The sequence below is a fragment of the Salmo salar genome, chromosome ssa09 (assembly GCF_905237065.1).
Source record: "Salmo salar chromosome ssa09, Ssal_v3.1, whole genome shotgun sequence".
Lineage (NCBI taxonomy): Eukaryota > Metazoa > Chordata > Actinopteri > Salmoniformes > Salmonidae > Salmo > Salmo salar.
Genome location: NC_059450.1, coordinates 69,882,366 through 69,895,835, shown reverse-complemented (window position 1 = coordinate 69,895,835; position 13,470 = coordinate 69,882,366). Strand labels below are relative to the sequence as shown.

Genomic DNA, 13,470 nt, shown 5'->3' with positions numbered 1-13,470 from the left:
TAAATGTTTAATGCTGTCTTTTATTATTCTCGGACACATAACAAAATGAATATAACACAATCAAGAAGCTGACATCCACAATTACACTTTATATCATTAGTAGCCTACAATTATAGCGTATTATGGCACAGTAATAGCCCTGTATTAAAATTAGGCTCAGGCTATCACGTCTTACTTTCTAAGGGATAATGTATGCAGCTTCAGAGTAGGCTTAAATAAATACAAATGTTGAAAATTGAAAATAAATTTCAAGCACACTTCAATTATACATAGGCCTAAGAGATAGGGGTAAGGCCCAACGTGATCAGGAGCATATTCATTTAAGCATATTGTTTGTTGGTGAAGTTGCAGTTCAATTTTGCAATTATATTTTGATGCATGTCGCCAATATTTCAGAGTTGAAGTGCAGGGTTTGCTCTTTTTGGGGTGCTAGGTTTAAAAAAAATGCGCTAGGGGACAGTGTGTTTGGCAGCATTATTGACTCTTCTTTTGAATGCAAATCGTCAGGGTTTGAAGACTCATCTGACGTCAGGAAGGAAGACCATAATATACCTTTAGCACCACCACCTTGTCAACAGCGCCACATTATGTGAGACAGTATCAAGTCAGGAACTAGTTCGCATTTCATTTTGGGGAGCACCATTGGACTATACACATCAGAACCATAGCAAGAGGATCGTTTTTTAGATTTACAGAAGGAGTTGCCCGGAAACTATGTCGACTTGAATGTCACTTTTGTAACTTTTTTTTTCAAATCATGTATGTGGGATACCTCTTGGATAAAGAAGGCAGCATGTATCACCAAGGACCTGTAAGACGATCGGGAATCAACATCCCACCACAGAACTTTGTTTCCACGCCACAATATTCCGACTTTACTGGATACCATCATGTGCCAAACATGGATACTCATACACAGTCTTCGGGGGCTTGGGGAGCTCCTTATGTCGCACCGAGGGAGGACTGGGGCGCCTATAGTCTGGGGCCTCCTAACACTAATCCTACGCCCATGAACAACTCCTCGCCGGGACAAGTTTCCTATTGCTCACCTGAATACAATCCCATGCACGCGCCAGGGTCAGCAGTATTGCAACCACCTACAGATAATATTTCTGTTGCTCAACTTTCCCCGGATAGAGAAAGGCGCAATTCTTCTTACCAGTGGATGAGCAAAACGGTACAATCATCTTCTACCGGTGAGAAAGGTCACAAGGAACTATATTGTGTCACGACATGCATGCCACTGTTAAAATGATTCGTGCAATGAGCACAGCCTCAACTCATGTCAAACTACATCTTCATATTTACCTAAGAAGAGCCGGAAATGTTATGTTTTCTCTTGCATGGAAATGCATAATTGTGCTGGCTCATAAACTTGTGCAGCAGGTAGTATTTAGAGAATGGATACAATATATACCTTAATTGCATAATTTAAGTGATACATCTCACTGTAAAAACGAATAACCTCATGCATAATACGTAATGAGTACATTTGGGCACATTTTAGGTGGTATTCGTAACGAATTGCTAACAATAGCTAATTCTCCTTTAATTTGTGACTGTTCGCTAATCACATTTTAAATGAGATGTCACCATAATTACACAGTTGCATGTGAAATGTTTGGAAATTGATAATTCAGTTTGGTATTAGGCTTATTTTGAAACATGTAAGATGCAACTTCAAGGCAATAAATTGGAAATTGCACCAGACTCAAAACAGAAGAGAAAATAGGAAAATGACAGGCACTAGATCGAACGTATCAAATGAATTATGGACAATGCAACTGTAAGCCTACCATCGCGATAATGGTCTGATAAAGTATGACATCAATTACAACATCTTAGTTATTTTCTGATACAGGCCTTGTGGAGGAAACGATGAACGTGTCAAGAAAGGGCGCCAGGTGCTACTTGTAATGCTAATTTCTCTACTCCCGTCGACTAGATGCGAGGTCTACTTTTCTTGCTACATTGTCTCTGGTTTTGAGGGTTATCCGTCAAATTCAGGCGGCGACCCCTTTCAACACCTCGTTTTACTTTGATATGCACCAAAGTGTCTTCCTCGGCTCCCATTCTTCGAGAGTTAAATTGCCGGAAAGGGTGGCGTTTTTCACAGCAAATAAATGTATTTGACGAATATATACAAAGCTTTATAACTGGGCAATAAACCACAACATTTCTTAATGTGTAAAAAAATATATAATTCATTAATTGTAGACTATATTTATCAATTAAGTCATAGTAACTTATGAGCCTCAATTAACTCGTAAATTTAGTTTTATAGCCTATTAACTTGTCAAATCCCCCCCACCCACATTTAAATATTCAAAAAAGACCATCTTATAGCCTAGGTGTATTTTTCTTGTTAGGCAAGCCAATCAAATGTGTTATTAAGTGTTTCATTCTAGGAGGCTATCTCTGGCCCTGTAAAACTTACCAAGCGTGACCGAGGCTATAACAATGAATATCAAAATGTTTCAATGTTGTTCAAAACGACTAGTATTATTTTCTACCTGAAAAGGTGCTGACGTGTTTATGGTTTATCTACCAGAGCAACCTGATCCAAGCTAGAGAAATGTCTGCCTTGTACCTCCTTTATGTGTCGTGTGTTGCCTCTTAACACATCAATGGAGTTTAGGTAAAATCTCTGAGACTCTTTGTTCTGCAGTTTGTTCAAAAAGTGACATCAAAAGAAGATCAGTGGCTCGATTAGCATAGCTACCAACAAAGCAACACAATCTAGATTAACACGATAGCCACCACTTCAGTTGAAAGCGCCTAAAGACGTGTCATACACATTTAGAGAGTTATTAGATAAACGAAGTAACAAGTTTAATAGGCGTTTTGATAAGTAGCCTGTTGATTATCCTACCTCTCTACTATTACTTGCTATAAATACTAACAATTACATATTTAAAGGTGAATTTAAAACAATAATTAACTTTAGAGTTTAAATAGCCCATTGCCCCTGTATTTATCAATAATTTGAATGCCATGAAATTGCATCGTTGCTTTGCATCATTTTCGTTGTTCAGTGTGACGGCTATTTAAAAATTCGGCATAAGAAGCATAGCCTATTGAATTCTCTGAATTTCTCACATTTTCAGGCAAAACAAGAACGAAGGAGAAATACAGAGTGGTTTACACCGATCACCAGAGACTGGAACTGGAGAAGGAATTCCATTTTAATCGTTACATCACTATCAGAAGAAAGTCAGAACTTGCGGGGAACCTTGGCCTTTCAGAACGACAGGTAAACCAATTAATTGATAGAGCATTAGGGCCCTAGACTTGACAAATCAAATGGTAAATCAAATATGAAACGAATAACAATTTTGACAAGTTTTTCCTTTTACATTTACAGGTGAAGATCTGGTTTCAAAATCGCAGAGCCAAGGAGAGGAAATTAATCAAAAAGAAAATGGGATCTGATGGCAGTGGAGGATCAGTGCACAGTGACCCGGGTTCAGTGAGTCCTCTGCCCGTACCAGGCTCACTCAGTCCGTCGGATATTCACGGCTCTCTCTACCCACCCCCCGGAATGAACAACTTGCCATCTATTAGGAACATACAGCAGGTTACTGTCACTCAGTAGAATCGAATTTAGACCATCCAACATAACTGAGCACTCCAACACGCTGAAAGGACCGTTCCTCAAGACTTGGATTCCAATGGATTATTCAAACGTCCTGAAGAACATGTTGTGGATTAGGAGATTTCGAGAAACAAGATGATTTATAACTGCAACGAAATGCTGGAGGCTCTTGAAATATTGTTTTTATAGAATAGTTCTAATAATTAAAAAAAACATACAAAAATCAACATATGGTTCAGACATGTAATGCTTAAATTGTTTGTTTGTGTCTGAGTTATTGAGATATAAATATAATTTTCTGTAGACTATGTAATGAAGTGTATAAGTGTTTGTAAATAAAATAAAAAATCAGGTACATTTTATTTGAAGTTTATCTGGAATGAAAGGGATATCATTAATTTGGAGCTTTTATAATGGCTTGACAAACTATGCATTTTCTGCTCCAATTTGATTGCAATTTTCTGCTCCAATTTGATTGCAAAGCACACTTTCGTAACTTTTTTCTACAGGGACAAGTGGATCAGGTTTTAAGTGAGATACGGGTAGAACATTTGTTTGATGTTCAAAATGTAAATAAAATGTGTTTTAACGTTACCTTTTTCTACTTATTTCATTGACTGGAAAATGATAGCTCACTTTTGCAAAATAACCAGACTGAGTGTGCATACTGTCTTCAAACAGACGTCATAGTTTATAGTTTTACCTACTCTTATTATTTGATACCTATAACCGCAAACAAAATTAGATCAGTTTATCAACCTTCTATTTCGTTTCCAAACTATTAGGATGGGATTCTGTCAGCCCAGCATGTGTCAAAGGCAACATTTGATTGTTGATGTGTAACATTAAATCGGAAGATATTGTCCAATAAATTGCACCAGAAAAATAGCAATTGGCCCAAGCAACATAATTTAGCCAAAGCAATATACATGCAACTTAGACAGTTACTTTTTGTAAAGGACTCTAGTGTCAAGTTTGAGATTTTTGAAGACTAGGCCTACTATGCTCGTCCAAGTACAGCAACTGACAACTGTCAAGCTGTCTTCTCAATTCATGTTTACCTTTGAGCCATTATGATGTAATATAGACTATACCCACTGGGCACAGACGTCAGTTCTAGGTCTATTCCACGTTGGTTCAACATCATTTTATTGAAATGACATGGAAACAACGTTGATTCAACCAGTGTGTGCTGGGTGTCTGGTCTATGGGCTGGGATGGGCTGCATAGTGTAGTATGGATAGATTACAATCATGAACCTGTAAAAAGGTTACCCAAGACTGTCATTAAACATTAACATCCTCATTACATAGCCGAGGCCTATTCCAAAAACTTGCAAGAGATCTGTGTAGAAGTGCTGCACAACCTCAACAAACCTGTTGGACAGAGGTCAATTTACTTGTCCACAAAGACAAATCCAGTATTTTACAGACTACTGTCTAGGCATTATGGTTTTTCTTCAGAAAACACAACCCCTTTATAAATTGGTAAGAAGTGTTGGAGACACTTTAGCCTAGGCCAAAATGCAAAATGAGAATTTTTATAAACTAATTGTGGACTATTGTTGTATGGCACTTGGATGATGACTTGTATGCCCTAATCCTTCATCGAATATGGGTAAATTAACCCTCAATCAGATGATAAATCTGTAGGTAACATGGGCAATAATAGGTTTCCATGAAATGCTATAAACAAGTGAGTGTGTCGCCTACAGTTATAGTTGTGCAGTTATTAGCTAGTTTGGGAAGCCTATTCGATCGTATTGTTCCAAATAATAAGCTTATGTGATATGACATGATATCCCTCACTTTTGCACACAGATTTACAGAACTCCAACTGAGTGCTTCCGAGGATGTTTGTGGTCGTGTGACTACTGGGAACTCCAAAAAAAACGAGCTTCGACTGGGAAAAAGTGTTTTAAACGGTCATCCAACTCTGAATTCCAAGTCGGAAAGTCGGAGCTCTATAAAGATGCCCGAGTTTCCGACTTAGAATTCAGAGTTGGATGACCGTTTAAAACACTTTTTCCCAGTCGAAGCTCGTTTTTTTTTGAGTTCACAGTAGTCATGAACGCATTGAAGTCGGAGATTTCCGACTTCCCAGTTCCTGAAGATATCTGACTTCATGTTTTGAGCTAGTCCCCCCCACCCGGCGTCCTAGTTGTCTTGAAAGCACCTTGCATGTCTTGTTGACGTCATGCTGGCAGTTAAGAAGACGTCATGAGCGTCTTACTACCCAACATGGCGGACTTTGATACAATCTATGAGTTAGACGAAGAAGATGAACGTGTAGTGAGTGAAGAACACCTTGTTAGATATTGCTCAGAACCTGTGATTATGCGAGGGGCCGGGCACATCACCGTGTAAGCAATTCAAAGCTACTGTTAACGCGGTCATTATAATCCGTTACTAGCTAACGCTAGCCTGCTAACAACAATGCCTGCTGTGAAATACAACTTACTAGCTAGGCCGTGGCAATAACAGTCAGCTAGCTGTCTGGTCCTATCGTAGGACGTAACGTTAACTGTTAACCCTAGCCTCGTCAATTAAGGCAAATGTATCTATTGCGGACCTGCTATTCCTGCTTTATAGTTTACTAGCTAGTTAGCTACCTAACGTTAGGTACACTGGGTTTCTGCAAATTAGCCTGAAATGAGAAAGCTTCTGCTTTAACAAAAACGACAAGCCAGCAAACGAACATTAATTGCATGACATTCAGTAAGCTATAGCTTACCACTGTAGTGAATATTTTGCCAGCAGCTGGCATATTCAAATGGTGGTGATAAATCAAGCATATTATTTCCAACAAGCTTGCTAGCTACCATCCATAGCCTAACATTCTGTTGACTGTTTTATAGTTCCCTGCTTACCAGCAATGGACACAACACCTATTACCTTCCCAAATGATGACATACTAGTAACGTATACTTCCTCTAGTGTCCACAACTGAATTATGCATATGCTGTATCCTTGTCATCCTATAGAATTGTCTCGGCAGGGGAAGCTATTCACATAATGAAACAAATTACAGGTCATTCAGGACATTAATTTGTTTATTTCTGCTGTCTGTATATATTGTAAAGTGTTAGGCACAAGGTCTACATTTTTATAGGTATTTATATGTTGAGAGTACAAAGTGTCTAATTCCATCCCATAAAAAAAAAAGCATTGCTAGGTTTCCCTTGTGACAGCCCACAGTCATAGTGAAGTACGTTATACATGTTCAATAGAAAGTTTTTCATTTCTTTAACATTTGTATTTCTCTTTTTGACAGGTTTGGATTGAGCAACAAATTTGACACTGAGTTTCCCTCCGTTCTCACGGGAAAGGTACAGTAGCCAAATTCATTAGTATCTTCGTATGCACTTTATCGACGCAATGTCTTGTGCTAGGCATTTCAACTGATTTAAACTGGGCTGTGAATCAAGCAATTTAAGCTATTATGGTGGCTCTATTGTTCTATTTCCCCTTTGACAAATCAGACCATCCCTGAATTACCTCTTTCAAGTCTCTTGAGTGGCTTCTATCTGATGCTGATGCATTTCAAGCAACACACCACGGTGTGTCCAAAGCTGAAGTGAAGCTCTGTCAATGAGTAAGCTGTCTTTGGAGCCCAGTTGGTCGGGGGCCCAGTGTTCGGGAGGACACAGCTCCAGGTGATAAAATAATGAAATAAAGACTGTGCCATACACAAGAAAGGGCAGCTTCCTGGGTCGGACACTGCAACACAAAAAGGCTGAAGGGGTAAGAGCAGGCTGAGGGAAGTGCAGGGCAATAAAAGGTCCCTCCAGTATTGTGACGTGATGGAAGAGGTCACAATTATGATGATTGAAGGGTGCAGATCAGTAGGCCCTTATTCTAAGGCCTTTCGCTCTTTGCAAAGAGACCTTTGCATCCTGTCATAAAATATTACGACCCCGGTTTTATGGCGTACAGACCCAGAGAGGAATGAGCATCTATTCATGTTGTTTGGACGGCCGCTGCCACAGGCACTAAGCTTATCTCACCCTTTAGTTCCTCTCTGCCGTGAATAGACAAGAGCTTGGTTAGCAAGTTACAGCCGTACTAGTGAGAGATCTGATCTCTGGAAAGCATCTCCAAATATATAGGCTACCTGTTTGTTTTCTAAGGCTCTTTGATTCTACAGACCACAGTACAGGTTTTTCTTGAAACAATTGGTGCCATTTTTCACTTTAGTCAGTACATTAGACTAGAGCAAAGGAATGGTTGCCGTTCTCCTGCTTTCCCTTTGAGGTTTGTTTTTGCTTACTGCTTCAGATGAAAACTATTTTAAGCGCAAAATAATTGAAAATAGTGAAGAATCTGATTTGTCTCCGAGAGAGAATTACCAATAATAAAATGAAAAGCTATATAAATTCCAACCACATTCTTTCCTGTCTGACTCTTCCTGTCCATTTCATCCTCCCTTCTCCCCCTTCTTTTCCAGGTGGCTCCAGAGGAGTTTAAAACCAGCATCAGCAGAGTGAACGCTTGCTTGAAGAAGACGTTGCCTGTCAATGTGAAGTGGCTTCTTTGCGGCTGCCTGTGCTGTTGCTGTACGGTGGGCTTCAGTCTGTGGCCCGTTATATGCCTCAACAAGAGAGTAAGTCTCAGTCTGCCCTCTTGTGATGTGTGCTGCACAGTCCCACTCTCTCTAAATCAGCACGTCCACTTATTACTCATGGACTAGTTTAGCAATCAGCCGTATTGGTCTTAAGCAGGCAACCTGCGCGGAATTGGGGTCTGTGTGTAAAAAGGATACATTGCACAGCTGAAGGGGACATCACTGAAAGGTGGTGCCCCAACCCAGTGTTATTGACGACAAAGTGGAAATTACAAGCTGGTAAAAGTAGAAGTTCAGTCTATGAACAGCTCTTTGTCATAATACTGAGGTTGTTGTCAATTGTAAAAGAGTGTGAAGTCGAGGTTAATACTAGAAGATATAGCATGTGCTCCTTTCCCTACAGGCGAGAAGATCTATTCAGAAGTTGTTAGAATGGGAAAACAACCAATTATATCACAAGGTAAGAACAAATTGCATATTAGCACCTGTCTGAAAGACCAAGTTATGTCAGTTGTGAAGGGTTGAGTGATGTTAAAGTAGCAGGTTTCTGATGGATAATGGTCTTTAACTCATTATGTCAACTTTAACCCTTAAATCGAATTTCCCTCAAAGCTATTTTCAGCTGACATAGTGGACAGAGGCTGACCAGACCTAAAGGTCAGCAGTAAAAGGCATGTTAATTTAGTTTTGTCTCGGAACAATGAGTGACAGCTAGTAACTGAGCAGAAGAATGAAGGAAGCTCTTCAGGGTGTCTGACCACTACCTGACCCCAGCCAGACATGGTTTGAAGCGTTCCTAAATTCCCCTCACACTCAGATTTGCTAACCAGACGGGATGTGGGTGTGTGTGCGCGGTGTTGTCTGTCCTCACTTTCACCTCTTCTGTTTAGCTGGGCCTGCACTGGAAACTCAGCAAAAGGAAATGTGAAAGCAGCAATATGATGGAATATGTGAGTATAACACATTTATGCTCCCTTAAAACAGAATATGATTCTTGCCAACTTATTGAGTATTACGAACTCAAATCGCAACAGAGTCAAAATATGGGCATGAATGTATTATAGAAGAGTGGCCGCTGGAAATATTCAATGCTGAAAGAAAAGTTTTAAATGAAATGAACTTTTCCCTCCACAGGTAATTCTTATAGAATTCTTACCCAAATATCCTATATTCCGACCGGACTGAACTGAGGCTGTTGGGAGACCTGCAGTGTGGCCCTTGACTCCTATCCTTAGTGCCTAGTATAAATGTTGGAATAAGGGTCTGCACCTGTGTCTCAGTGTCCCTTACATCTCCCGGTACCTTGTACATTTGAAATTGCAACACTGTCACTTTGCTTTAGAGCAGATTTTGCACATTTCCTGATGAAGTAGAAAAATGCTCTCTTTGTTGCACACTAATACTTTGCTTTTGTTACATATATATGACAAGTGATTGAAAAAAATAACACTGTTGAAAAGTGCATTTAGCCCAAAGAGCCATCATCAATTGAGTCCATGTATCATATCATTATTGCTTTGGAAAAACATGTGACACCTCCTAGAGCAGAGTTGTCAAACCTACGACCCGTGGGCCAGAGCACATTCAATCCGGGGGGGGTTTGAGTTTAAAAAAAAAAACATTGTTGTAATTATGATTTTTGGGACATTTGAAATGAGGAAAAACAAATGGAAACTGTGTAGTAATGATAATAGACCTACATTTATAGTCTCTTCACTCTGTCCAGCTTTCTAACAGTCATCGAAACTAAAGCTAGACAGTCCGGGAGCATTGAAACTATTTTTTGCCGATTTTTGACGGCGAGGAAATATAATACATTTTAAGTGCGACCCTCCCGATCTCGGTGAAGACCGATTGCAGCCCGCGGGGCAAAATGAATTTGACACCCCTTATCCTAGAGCATCCTTGCCTTATGTAAAACAAACCATTTTATATATAAGACAGGAGGAGACAAACATTTTGTAGCTCAGCAAGTTCAAATGCTGGTTATTGGGGTTAGTTTCCTCAAATCAATTTGTCTCTGTGACAAAAAGTAGATGGGATGCTTGAATTTGCCAAACATACGATGTAAGTCCGCATCATGTTTTTTTTTTCTTCATTTCAGAAATGACCCTTTCTACAGGGAACTTTAAAAAAACTGTAAATATGTTAGTATAAACTGTAGGCCTACAGTGGTATGCTGTTGTTTACATTGTTATTTAGATATTTGATTTGTTTTGCCAAGATAATGCTATACCATAGTTTTGTTTATGAAAGATGTCTCTTTCCAGTTTATATGGACCTGTTTACTTAGTAAGCCATATCATTTACAATGTATGTGATGCCAGAGTTAGGATTGAAAATTGCACTTGAGCTTATCAAAATGTCAGGATTTCAGAGAATGATTTCAAACTGAGGTTTTTAATTTTACAATGACACTAGTGATGCATGTTATTTGTGATTTTTGCCAACTTAAAAAAAAAAGTGTAATTCATTTCAATGTGAGATGGCTACTTGTCTTTATGATGTACTGTTGGAAACGGACTCCAACTTGGCACCTCCATGTCTCTTGTTTTTTGTCAAACTTTTTATTGCAGATTTGTCTTTGTTCATTTTATAGTTTTTATTTTCCTATACTGTGTTTTGTCTTTGTGTTAGTTGTTAAAAACCACGTACAACCTACAGTACATTACATATTGAGATAAACGTTTCCTTTGTTATTCATTTTGTCCAGAGTTGTCTCCGTCACTTGTAGCTGAGAGTTTTGCTGCATTATAGTGCCTCTGGAATGGTAGATGAATCGCAGTCAGAGAAGTGGTGTGGTTGTGAAGACTGACATCTGCTCACTCGTATTGTGGAGAGCCCTGGCCCTCTTCCCAGTATTGGCCCTGTTACAGAGTACTTGTAAATGTTTGTCATGACAACTCAATCCCTATGGAAAGCTAAAATAAATGGTTGATTTTGAATCTTTGAGTCTTCAAGTGGGTCCAACTGAAAACCACAAGCTGACATTAACTGTTGACATGCTTACCTTACTGCCATATGGTGAATTACTCAGCATCATCTAAGTTATACAGATCGTCTTAATTGACATGTGGTAATGTACTTTGGCCAGAGTCTGCCACTGATACCTGGCTATTTGTCATGTTTAACAAGGTGTTGAATCGTTAACTTAACAAGATGGCCTGTAATTACTTGACACATTTGTAAAACCCTGGAATACAATTACCATAAATAGCTAGCACTTTCACAACATGGAACTGTGGCCCCTAAGTTTGGGGCCAAAATCAAATAGGTTGCTATATCACAACCCCCACACATACACTGGACTGGTGGGCTTCACTGTAATGAGTAGAGGGTTGTTTTATAGACCCCTTTGTTCTTGGATTTATTGTCCCATTGGAGTTGGGATGTGGAAAGGTCTAAAGCAGGGGAACTCAACTCTTTCCCTATGAGGTCTGGAGCCTGCTGGTTTTCTGTTCTACCTGATAATTAATTGCACACACCTGGTGTCCCAGATCTAAATCAGTCCCTAATTAGAGGGGGACAATAAAAAAATGCAGTGGAACTGGCTTCAGGGTCCAGAGTTGAGTTTGAGGGGTCTAGAGGATCAAGGGAAGTTGCCTTTCTTCACTTCACTACACCTACTGTATCAAGCACCCATCCAATCTAATGGAGTACCACACTGGGTTGTGTGACCTCTAGTGCCCTTTCCAAAAGCCTAACATTAACATCAGAGATCATATACAACCAATTGGGGGGATTTAGTTCAGGCAGTTTGTGACAATTCAGAGATATGGAGATGGATGGCTGGTTCTCTTCCTCCGTCCTCCAGAGGGCAGACTGACACACTATGAGAGGAGATGAGCTATGAGTGTAGTAGTGCACCGCAGGTCTAACCCTTTTGTATTCATGTCACATCTAGGCTAAATTGTCTCGTTGAATAAAATCTGACCCTTAAAGCTACATTTCCAAATGTCCTGATCGCAGTATAAGAAGCAAGGACCAATATTCCCCCGCAAACATGATTTAAATGCTTTGAAAGTATCACATATTGAGTGTTGAAGTTAATTGAGTGTACTTGCAATCACATCATTATGTAACAAATGCATCACATTACTTATGGGAAATCTTCCCATTCTAAATCCTCTAACATGGCAGCTTAATGTGTTAAAATCATTTTTACTATTATGATAACACTGTGCCACCAGTAGGAGTAGCAACACCAACGAACAAATGGTCACTCAGGATGTTCTTAAATGGAGGCCACAGATGCTCAAATCTTAGGTAATTAACCCTTTAAAAAGAATTTACTAAAGTGATATGATTAATAATTTAGCTCACAATGTAATTTCCCTTAATTTAAATTGACTAACACCAAGTGACACTGGATTTAGAGTCCTCAAATGTATGACATACTAAACGGGTGTGATTAGCTAATAATTGTCTTTATAGACCCCTCCCCCGACTACAGTTTTCTACTGGAGGGAATGCTCAAGGTCCTTGTATATTTGTAATGAGTGACTTTCAAGGCGGTAACACCAAATGACATAAAAAGACAGACATGCTAGTAATTAAAAAAATATATTAATAGCCTTATGTTTTTATTGATCTATATACAATATTAAATACTTGCATTATGTTTTATCATTGAAAAACAGTTCAATATAATCACACTTATATAAATAACTATAACGTTTTGTCATTTTAAAGTGTTCTTCATGGTTGAAAAGACAAAGGACGCAATAGCCCGAGATGTACTCTTAAGGAGCCTACCGAACGTGACCCGATTACAGACAGATGTTCCGAGCATGTTAGATAGCTAATTAGCACGTGGTCCCTCTGTATTCCGTCCGTCTTCCGTAAACAAGCACTGTAACATGGAGATATGGCAGTGTGTGAACACTAACCTTATAAAGGTGTGTATCAATTCAACCTTTTTTTTTATCGCTGATATTAAATTGTTCTTATGCTTTCAAAACCTGTACTGCAAGCGATGCGTGTTAATGTTCAGAATGAGCGTCAGGGCTTTTTTTTAACAACTCCCCCTACATAACGCACCTTCGTCCAATGACTTATGTGTAATGTAATGGAACTGAGTCACGATAAAGGGCTAAGGACGCAAATGCCACCGCAATTCAATAACAGCCTTTTTGAATGATTGATAGCTAAGGGAAGAACTGTTTCTACCGGCGTCTCAGTATTCAAGCACAACAGCTGTTTCTCAACATCCTCTGCAGCAAACACCCATTACGCCCGATGTTTTCATTACCACGTTGCAGTAACGATACAAAACAAGAGGCAACAACTAGAATCTTTTCATTGATCAATAA

The 13,470-nt window shown here is 39.2% G+C and overlaps 2 protein-coding genes across 4 annotated transcripts; both read left to right on the top strand.

Moving 5' to 3' along the window:
* The first annotated feature begins 570 nt into the window (after nucleotides 1-570).
* LOC106611798 (homeobox protein CDX-1) lies at nucleotides 571-4,189 on the top strand. The gene is made up of 3 exons (XM_014212385.2): nucleotides 571-1,196; nucleotides 3,108-3,253; nucleotides 3,365-4,189. The coding sequence occupies exons 1-3, from the start codon at nucleotides 758-760 to the stop codon at nucleotides 3,593-3,595; spliced, it is 816 nt and encodes a 271-aa protein (XP_014067860.1). The 5' UTR covers nucleotides 571-757; the 3' UTR covers nucleotides 3,596-4,189.
* Nucleotides 4,190-5,780: 1,591 nt separating this feature from the next.
* Nucleotides 5,781-11,103, top strand: LOC106611745 (cysteine-rich hydrophobic domain-containing protein 1). Of its 3 annotated transcripts, none has more exons than XR_001330156.2 (6): nucleotides 5,781-5,957; nucleotides 6,869-6,923; nucleotides 8,042-8,197; nucleotides 8,562-8,618; nucleotides 8,771-9,108; nucleotides 9,293-11,103. XR_001330156.2 is itself a non-coding variant. In XM_014212286.2 (6 exons), exons 1-6 carry the CDS (start codon nucleotides 5,815-5,817, stop codon nucleotides 9,341-9,343), a joined length of 522 nt encoding a protein of 173 aa, XP_014067761.1. In that variant the 5' UTR covers nucleotides 5,781-5,814; the 3' UTR covers nucleotides 9,344-11,103. The 3 variants fall into 3 exon arrangements, 1 of the variants encoding a protein (XP_014067761.1); XM_014212286.2 differs by having other exon boundaries at nucleotides 9,049-9,108; XR_006771045.1 differs by lacking the exon at nucleotides 9,293-11,103 and having other exon boundaries at nucleotides 8,562-8,941; nucleotides 9,049-9,108.
* Nucleotides 11,104-13,470: the final 2,367 nt, after the last annotated feature.

What these genes read in the sequence shown, in the direction of transcription:
- LOC106611745 (XM_014212286.2), top strand. Translation starts at nt 5,815, where the DNA reads ATGAGCGTCTTACTACCCAACATGGCGGACTTTGATACAATCTATGAG. An exon ending in CCTCCGTTCTCACGGGAAAG is followed by an intron (nt 6,924 to 8,041) that starts GTACAGTAGCCA and finishes CTTCTTTTCCAG; the next exon opens with GTGGCTCCAGAGGAGTTTAA. An exon ending in ACAACCAATTATATCACAAG is followed by an intron (nt 8,619 to 9,048) that starts GTAAGAACAAAT and finishes TCTTCTGTTTAG; the next exon opens with CTGGGCCTGCACTGGAAACT.
- LOC106611798 (XM_014212385.2), top strand. Translation starts at nt 758, where the DNA reads ATGTATGTGGGATACCTCTTGGATAAAGAAGGCAGCATGTATCACCAA. An exon ending in GGTACAATCATCTTCTACCG is followed by an intron (nt 1,197 to 3,107) that starts GTGAGAAAGGTC and finishes TCACATTTTCAG; the next exon opens with GCAAAACAAGAACGAAGGAG. An exon ending in TTGGCCTTTCAGAACGACAG is followed by an intron (nt 3,254 to 3,364) that starts GTAAACCAATTA and finishes TTACATTTACAG; the next exon opens with GTGAAGATCTGGTTTCAAAA.